The 9,790-nt window shown below is 33.3% G+C and overlaps 3 protein-coding genes across 4 annotated transcripts in view; 1 reads left to right on the forward strand and 2 right to left on the reverse strand.

Moving 5' to 3' along the window:
- Positions 1-13: 13 nt before the first annotated feature.
- LOC119834804 (yrdC domain-containing protein, mitochondrial) lies at positions 14-799 on the reverse strand. The gene has a single exon (XM_038359318.1). The coding sequence runs from the start codon at positions 767-769 to the stop codon at positions 38-40; it is 732 nt and encodes a 243-aa protein (XP_038215246.1). The 5' UTR covers positions 770-799; the 3' UTR covers positions 14-37.
- Positions 768-1,440, reverse strand: LOC119834815 (DNA-directed RNA polymerase III subunit RPC10). The gene is made up of 2 exons (XM_038359328.1): positions 1,113-1,440; positions 768-982 (listed from the first exon to the last, which is right to left on the reverse strand). The coding sequence occupies exons 1-2, from the start codon at positions 1,251-1,253 to the stop codon at positions 797-799; spliced, it is 327 nt and encodes a 108-aa protein (XP_038215256.1). The 5' UTR covers positions 1,254-1,440; the 3' UTR covers positions 768-796.
- An 804-nt stretch (positions 1,441-2,244) lies between these two features.
- LOC119833225 (ceramide synthase 5-like) overlaps positions 2,245-9,790 on the forward strand; it is a 23,348-nt gene continuing 15,802 nt past the window's right edge. The window contains exons 1-3 of one of the 2 annotated variants that reach the window (XM_038357153.1): positions 2,245-2,586; positions 3,193-3,313; positions 5,830-5,850. In XM_038357153.1, coding sequence (XP_038213081.1) covers positions 2,408-2,586; positions 3,193-3,313; positions 5,830-5,850 — 321 coding nt within the window. In that variant the 5' untranslated portion in view covers positions 2,245-2,407. The remainder of the gene's footprint in view (positions 2,587-3,192; positions 3,314-5,829; positions 5,851-9,790) is intronic. The other variant, XM_038357161.1, reaches the window with a different exon arrangement.

A 9,790-nucleotide genomic window follows, 5' to 3' on the forward strand; every position in this document is an offset into this window, starting at 1 on the left:
TAAACACAATACATAAATCAAACAAATTTTATTAAAACTATTTAACAATACTGCTCAGTCCATGCTCCTGCAAAATTTTCACAATTAGATCATATGAAATACCCTTCCTAATTATATCATAATATCCAATATTAGACAAATCTATGACCGTGGAACCACTTCGATTCATATCCAAGCCTTGACTTAATGTACCACCATCGAAAATTGCACCCAAGTAGCAAAACAAATGTTCAAATTCCTTTATGGTTAGTGATGATGGTTCATTACTAGAATTGGCACTTGTCAATGCAACTGGCATATCAAACATATTTGTTACCTTATTAATAAAACTATGATCAGGTATTCTTATACCAATTTTAGTTGTCATCGGATTCAAGTATGGATTATTTAAGCGTTCAGTTTTCTCTAACACTACAGTCACCGGTCCTGGCAATAAGCTTGTTAATAGGTTATCACTTAAATGTTCTGCCTGTCCCCATTTTCTCACATCACCAATATTACTGACACATATTGCCACTGGCTTAGCTGAATCCCTTCCTTTTATGGCATAGAGTTTTTTTATTGCATCCTGACAATTGGCACTACATGCCAACCCATATATTGTATCGGTTGGTACAGCTATAACAAGACCATTTGCAAGATAATCTTTTGCTTTCACATAAGCCTTCTCCTCCGCACATGGTATTATCGGAATCGTTTCATACTTCATTTTCGTAACACTTTTGTTTCTAACTAAACTGACTAAACTTAACTTTTTAAAAATGTTCATAGTTCTTTCAATGTACAGAGTTAATATTTAATCTCGCCAGTTGTGTGCACACTTATGATTACAACATCTGTAGAAAGTTGTCATAGGTTCATCGGCAGATCGTGTTTGAAGTTGCATAAAGAAGGCTTTACCATGGCTACATTTAGGGCAAACAGCATCGGTAGAATCCACATTCTCCCATGCAGCAGCTCCACCCATAATATAATCTAATTCCTGCAAAAAAATATATAAGAATGCCTTTAGAATCGACAATGTACCAAATAATTACAATAACTGTTTGTATAAATATTTATTTAACTCACAAGAAGATCAAACTACTGCATGATGCAATAGTAATCATTACCTTTAATTTGGGGAACGTCTTGGCGGACACTTTCTTCTTTATATTATATATATAAGGACATGTGTTGCATGCGTATCGAAGGCCTGATTCCGGAGCTTCTTCAACCATTAAAATATTCGCGCACGTAGGACAAAATAACATTATTTTTCGTTTCTTACTAATATTTATACATATTTATATCTTAATTGTGTTGTCAATGTAGATGGAGTGTATTTAAGGGCTGCAATAACAGTTGGAATTAGTACTTGTGGTACAACACAAAACTTTTATTCATTTAAATAAAAACTTGCGATTACAATCGGCGAACGACCACATGATTTAATACATATTGGCATTTGACGCTTGACAAATGACTTAATGAATGTTGCTGTTGCGAATTATGAAACAGTTCATAATTTTGAATAAACGTGACCGTCTCCTATTTTTGCCGTACATATATATAGATTAAGTAAAAAAGTTGTAAAATGGGTTTAAAGGCAAAAAAAGGATATCATATCTCAAATACTGGCCAGTAAGATGAGAAATTTACTTTATTATTCATAGACAATTAAATCGGTTCATCTTTTGTCTCGATCTATGGCAAATAGTATTTTAAGAAGTCAACTGACAACTAACTGTCGTTGAGGCACCAAATAATGTGGCCAGTGTACAAAATTTACCTAAAGTTGTGCTATGGATTACTAATGTACGTTTATTTACATATAGAAATTAACGTACATTAATTTAAATTTTGAGTAACGATTTTCTTGTAGTATCGTTTATCTAATATAAAAATAGTCAACCTAAACTCTCAGTCAAAAATATAAGAATATTGAATAACGTTGTTTTTCCTTTGGGGTTGCAAAATAATTTTTAAGGATTAAATTTATTAGAAAAACCAATTATAGCTCATTGGACATTGGTCAAGTCTCTCTTTTGGCTTGGGTCACTAATCAAAGAAGGAAAAGAAGAAGAATATATGATGGATGTTTTATTCCTTTCAATAGTGTTAAATTTATAGTTATGTTTCACTAACTATGTAGATAAGTGGTACTATTTATATCTTTAGATTCCATTTAATTCAATTTTGGGAGAAATCATTTTACTGTTGGTCACCCTACTATCAGTCAAAAATCAAATCGTCGAATAGATGTTGAACAAACTTGACGTTTCGTGATAAAATAGAGCGATAATTACGAGAGATAATCTATCTTTAATGAATTTAATAAATATATGGCGTTGTTTTGTATTTACACGGTGTTAAATTGATGGCGAGAAATTTTTCGTATCCATATTATTAGTGTAAAGTGGTGATAATGTTGCGATATATACTGGACAAATTTTGGAATGAAGATGTGTGGTTGCCGCCGAACACTACTTGGGATGATATAGCGCCTGGTCCAGACAAAGCAGTGGTTTATAATGATCACAGGCACCTCTTATATCCTATACCCTTGGCCCTGGTAGTTATCGCTTTTCGCCACGGTTTAGAAAAGTAAGTAAAATTTATTTAGCAAAAAAATGTCAATTGTCGGCTGTACTGCTCTAGTGGGTCACTGTCTTTTTGTATTATCAGTTGGAAGTAACGTGATAAGAAAGTATCGTTATTATATTTTTAGTAACACACCATCAGTCTGCTGCTATCAGTGACTTGATGATATATTTTTATTTTTTTGACACATTATGAATTATATGATTCCTTAAGCCTTAGGGCGCTTGAAAAATTTTTTAATACGTAAAAAGTCATGTTCTCTTGCTTAATTTCTTAACTGTGCTTTTTTTTGAGATTCCATTTACACAACAATTGTTTTTGATAAATAAATCTAGCTCTTTTAAGAAGAATAATGTCGTCTAATTAGTTAGTGTCATATTTTAATCTGTCTTTTACAAATATTTAAAGAAAAATAATCTAGATTTTCTATGTTATTTAGTTTTGTCCAAAATTAATATCAGATATATTTTAAAAGCAATAAGCTACCCTATTTTTAATGTATAAAAATGAAAATCCTAAACTTTAATGAAATTGAATCATTTTTTATTTGATACTCTTGTTTAAAAGTTGGTTTTAAATAAAATCATATACACAATAAATATTTTTCAGATATTGGTTCGCTCCATTTGGTAAATCTTTAGGAATAAAAAACACAAGGCCGAAGAAAGCACCAAGTAATCCAAAACTCGAAGCAGCTTATCAGGAATGCTCTAAAATTAAACACAAACAGGTAAACTATCACTTATCTAAAAGGAATATCTTATCTACAGTACGTAATGTAGTAAAATTTTTCTATAACAAGTAATAAATTAATAAATGCATTGGGTTTTTCAAACAATTGGATAGATGTTGATAGGCTTATCAAAGAGAACAGTCTCAAAGGTTTTAGATTATCAATAGGAATATTCAAGCCTTAATCGTAAATTAAAATTTTTACATTGTGAGAAATTTATAAATATTTTTGTACATAAAATAATTATAGGAGAAGCATGTGCTGTTTCTTCATAACAACTTAAAAATTAATTAAAGAAGTCATATGGATAAGCATTTTATTATGGAGATTCAAAGCTATAGCTAAACATTGCATTGTTATTTGTATTTTTACTCTAGTGAAGAAGGTGTTGTTGCATGGTTTGTTTATGTGTGTGTGTGATGTGTGATTAGAAATAGTTGTGTGCACTGTTACAGATACTTTCCTTGTGGGATAAATAGTGTAAAATAGGATTATGATATAAAAATCAATGTGATTTTGAAATAGCTCAGTTAGTTAGTTATATGTATATGTTTCCGTGTTTAAGTTTTTTCGTTGAATCGAACATGTGTTAAATATTAATTTTGGTGTTGATGATGCTAGAAATGCCAGTTGTGTTTTAATTGTGAAGGTACAGAATGGTTTTTTTCTATGTCTTATGGTGTCTTAGTATAATTTTCATGAATGTTTGGATCCATTCTTCTCGGTTTTCAGCTGTTTTTATCATTTTCATATACAATCTTTCCCTCCCCCCTTCTTAAAACTTAACTGCATAATGAAAAAAATCTTAACCGTCTCCTGCGCGGGCGTAGTTCACCAAAGCACCCCCTGGCTACGCTAATGGGACAGGATACGCTTTTGTCTCATAAATATGTTACACTAGCTGCGCCCCGCGGTTTCACCCGCGTAACTCCATATCCCGTAGGAATATCGGGATAAAAAGTTGCAAATTTCATTGCAATCGGTTCAGTAGTTTTTGTGTGAAAGAGTAACAAACGTACACATACGCATACATCCATCCTCAAAACTTTCGCATTTACAATATTAGTAGGAAGTAGGAAGAATTCCTTAGGTTGTAACGATTTCACATGTAGTCAACATAATATGTAGGAATGAAAAAGCCTACACAAGAATGGCTGTTGTTTCAACCAGTATCGAGTTTAAGCATCAATCGTTGACTGTTTTATTTTTTCGATCAATCTAATCTACGTGCCAATACAAAAACAATCCTTTGGAACCAAGCTTATGTGAGAACTTGGATTGCTAGATCAATCCATGGATTCAACTTTAGATTATGATTGGTTATGCACATGGGGTGTTTATCTGTAAAAAATTATCTATATATCTTTCATTTACGTTACTATACTGGAATGTCATATTAAGCAAATGCATTTTATATCACGAATAAACTTCCGTTTGTAGTTTATGTGTAATGTTGTTTAACAGACTACAGTTTAATAACCATGACTCATCAGAAACTTTGAGATAAGATTACCCCATCTAGGTGTATAAACATTATATAGGTGTAACAGCACATCCATTTGTTATTTATTTATATTTTACAAGCATATTATTAGATAATGATGTGCTTATAAATATAAAAATACTATAATAACCGACCCGCCCGGCTATGCGTGTTATATAAATCTAACGCTTAAAATCTTCAATCACTCTATTAAAAAAATCCGCATCAAAAGTTGTTGCGTAGTTTTAAAGATCTAAGTGTGCAAGTATAAGATATGGACAGAGTACTGACAATGACTTTGTTTAAAAAAAAATGTAGTGATTAGTATAAATACATCGATATAATATAAATAATGCATTAGACAAATTCTAGATAAAGCGTTTTCCTTTTTAGTACGTATATATCTTAAAACAATATCAGTGGTTTTAACAAAACAATGGAAATATGCTCCAATATTATTGTTCCAGGACATAATAATGCGTAAAAAAAATTATAAATATGACCAACTCAGGGTAGTTCACAAACATAAATATCCTACTAATATTATAAATGCGAAAGTTTGTAAGGATGTGTGTGTGTGTTTGTTGCTCTTTCACGCAAAACCTACTGAACCGATTGCAATGAAATTTGTTACATAGACAGCTGGACAACTGGAATATCGTATAGGTAACTTTTTATCCCGATATTCCTACGGGATATGGACTAACGCGAGTGAAACCGCGGGGCGCAGCTAGTAAAATATAAAAATAGTGCACTGTTTTTTTTAATTCCAATCTCTTATTCGTGTAATATTTTTACTGCTATTTTAAACACAATAAAAATGAAATTATGGGGATCTACATTAAGTACCTTATCATCATCACTTTCAATTGTTCTATCATCCTTCTTGCCTCTAACATGCACCCGGTATTTATCGTATTTTTATTTACTATGGATAAACTAACCATTCTGTATCTTCAGAAGTTTTATAATTAAGATTTGGTGTTGTGTGGCTTGTGTAACCTCTAACTGTGCTTCATTTCCTTTTCAGTTCTTTTTGAGCAGGGATCAGGTAATTTTTGCACTTTATCTTCAATTTTAGACAATTTTTAAGGTCCACAATCAAGGTATCATAAATACGTATCTCTATAAGAAACAGCTCGCCATTTGTTGATGTTATACGATAGATTTTTAATCGACGTTCCCGGAAAACGAAGGAGGTTGTCAAATGCTAACATTTGGTCTCATTTTATAATGTGGAGTACCTCAGTGTGCGTGCGATCTTTTTTGTAGAAAAGAATAATATTTTATATAAGTTATTGTTTTATGCCTATCTTATATATAAAAATTGCTATTGCTGTTCGTTAGTCTCGCTAAAACTCGAGAACGGCTGAACGGATTTATCTTAACTTGGTCTTCAAATATTCGTGTAGGTCTAGGGAAGGTTTAAAAGGTTTTGAGAAATATGTCAAAACATTATTCTATGGCGTTACGAAGTTCGCCGGGCCAGCTAGTCGTTAATATTAATTACCTTAGGCGACACTAATTAAAATAAGTATTTTAATTTCTTCTAACGTTTCGTTATATAACCTATATGATAACTTACAAAATAAACACAGTTCTGTGTTTTTTTAAACTATTCATAATTTTAGGTTGGCTTGTATGAAGGACCTTAAAAATTGCCATATCTATAGAATGCACTATGTATCTTACTTCTCGAAAAAAATGCTTTAAACATATTTATGTGGCTTGATAGATTATAGCTTGCATCTAGTGTATTATATAACCTGTGGTTTGCATGCAGTTTTAGTTTTAGATATACAAAAGAATGACCTAGAACTTTAGTTGGCAAGTTGTAGTTATAAAAAAGGCATTATAAACATAATAATTATCTTTACGTAACTGATGACGTAAGCGTAATTAAACTGAATACTTTTTAATATAATAAAAATTTAGAGTATGTACGTAAATAGCACTTAGGTTAAGTGCAAAAAATTTATCGGAAAATATACCCGCAGACGAATTCTCAAACAAAACCAAGTATTTCTATAGCTTATGCTTTTAAATTTCTACTTCTAGTACAATCTATCTCTGTACCAAATACCATACAAATACGATAAGCGGATTTCGCGTGAAACAGTTACCTACATGCATACATCCATCCTCACAAACTGTCGAATTTATAATGTCAGTATAATAGGACAGTAGGTTTAGTGGGAAGCTGGAAGTATGTTGACTGTTGCTGTATTTGTAAATCTAATACAAACTAGCTTAATAGACTACTTAATAGACTTTCATAACCTATTTTATCCCTTTGAGGGCAGAATTTATCAAAATCCTTTTCTCAAAAAATCCAATTCGTAGGAAATGCCTACATCACAACATCTAACTGCATGCCAGATTTCAGCCTGGTCCGTCCAGTGGTTGGGTGTGCGTTGTTTTTTTTTTTTAATGTCATAACGGGCAACTGGGCTGGTGGTTCGCCTGATGGTAAACGATCACCACCGCCCACGACCATTCGCAGAAGCTCAGACCTCTGAGAATGCGCTGCCCGCTTTTAAGGGAAAAGAGATGAAGAAAGGATTGATGAATGGAAAAAAAGAATGGACTGCGAAGGGCTAGGACAAGGAAATAGGCCTTGGCGTTGTTAGTTGCTATGTCAATCAGTCACCTTTGTGTTATATATATTTAGATACGAATCGGTGCTTAGTATTACAATAAAGCTTGCCTTTTATGCACAGCACACGCTGATACCTACGCGTCATTCTAAAACGCTTCACAGAGGTTCAAACGCTTCGGCTGTCAGCACTGACGGTCAGCGTGGCTAAAACTAAAACCAGCTGTAGTCTTCGTCTAGTCGTGGAGACAGTAATAACAATACAATAATAGTTATCAATATATCCGTAATGCAGGCGTATTAAGAAGCAAGCACGAAATCAGACGTAAAAAGTTTAATATGAAATCTATATGATAGGGGTTCATACAAGGTCTAAATCAATAATATAATTGACCACCCGCATGGGAATTTATGAGTAATGCTTTATATTTTTTTGTTGTTATACTATTTAAGAAAGTTTGTAAGTATGACATCCATTCATATCTATTATTTACGTTTACGCGAAAACAGCTTATCGTATCTGCATGCAATTTGGTACAGAGATAGATTACAGTCTGGCTTAGCACACGAAGCCACGTGCTTGTATTAACTTAGATAAATAAACTCGAATAAAAGGGATTTTTTTTACATCAAAGACGTTAAATATTCGTAGAACAGATATAACCTAGAAATGACAGTAAGTAACTAGGTAGGTGCGCCAGCCGAGGGGGTCGCGGACGAATTCCAACAAGCACCCGTGGCCCCTTCACTTATGTGGCTCGACGGAACACAGTGGGGTTTTAGTCGGTAGGAATCCGACATAACCCACGACCTCTTCCCCGGGGGCCGTGGGTATCTATGCAAGATTTCCCCACTATAAAAAAAAAAAAAAAAAAAAAAAAAAAACCAAGGGGTAGGTGCGCCAAGCAGATAACATTTTTGTAATGTTTACACACGAACTCAGTAATGTCGAAGATGTCACGACGTTGCTGATAAGTCATGCCATTGTACATAATCCGATACTAATGAAGGAAAAGTGTACAATGCTAAACTCGGTCTCCCGGCTTCGCTCGGGTTGCGTCGGGATGGAAAGAAAAGGTAGTTAGAATATCGTTTATTCCGTTCGTGAATAACGTTAATTTTTGAAATTGGTACTGTTTTTATTTTTGTAAATTTTTCTGTAGTATATCCTATCTTACTTCCTTCCTACTATCCTACTAATATTATAAATGCGAAAGTTTTTAAGGATGTGTGTGTGTTTGTTGCTCTTTCACGCAAAAACCACTGAACCGATTGCAATGAAATTCGATACGTAGATAGTTGGTCAACAGGAATAACATAAAGGCTACTTTTTATCCCGATATTACTACGGGATACGGACTTACGCGGGTGAAACCGCAGGTCGCATCTAGTACTTTATACTATACCATAGAGTTATCTGTGATACAGTATTAGACATGTATACTAATAATTCGTTTTAGTTATAAATTGTTACTACATAAACTATATGTAAAGCTGAAGAATTAATTGGTTTGTTTGAACGCGCTTTTCTCGGGAACTACTAGATCTACTTGAAAAATTCCTTCACCGTGAGATATGTACATTGTACATCACGTACAATGTACATATCTCACGGTATATAAATATGTGTGATATAAATGTACCATGGGCGAAACGGGGGTAGATCGCTAGTAATATTCAAGTGTCCGTTTGGGGATATCTCTAGCTGTAACTAAATTTTAAATTAACTTGTTGACTCGACAGACGATGCATGGACATACCACGGTCTGTAAAACGCGTGAAGTATAAATTAATTTAGCGTTTCTAGTTTTTTTTAATTACTGTACTATTATCACACTAATATTATAAATGTGATGATGTTTGTTTGTTTGTTTGTATGTTTGTCCGTCAATTACGCTGAAACTGCTAAACGGATTTTTATGAATTTTGATGTTTTTGATATGAGTTGACTTGAGTGATAGGAGACTTTTTATGCCGATTTAATGCTCCCATGGGATGAAACAGGAATCTTGATATCCGGGCGGAGCCGGGACGAGTGTCTAATATTAAATAAAAAAAAAAAAAAGAATCAGCGAAATCTGTCCGGGTGTAGGCACAAGTGTGATGCCGTGCCAAGGGTCATAGGATTTCATTAGAGATACGCAAAAACTAATTCGGCGCCATTTGTGTTTCAGTTAATTTATATTATGTGGTCTTCGATTAAGTCATTAATGTACGATTAGCTAATGTCTCTGTTCATATAGTGTCGATAAATTATTCACCTAAAAAACAAAAAAAAGATGATTGATTTTTCATCACTATATTAGAGAGATCTTACATCTAATCTCCCCGTGACAACGCTCGCCGTAAAATGTTCGAAACGTCGGGTTAGTAATATAATGAATAAATCGCGTTT

Source organism: Zerene cesonia, chromosome 2, assembly GCF_012273895.1.
Source record: "Zerene cesonia ecotype Mississippi chromosome 2, Zerene_cesonia_1.1, whole genome shotgun sequence".
In the NCBI taxonomy this organism is placed as follows: domain Eukaryota; kingdom Metazoa; phylum Arthropoda; class Insecta; order Lepidoptera; family Pieridae; genus Zerene; species Zerene cesonia.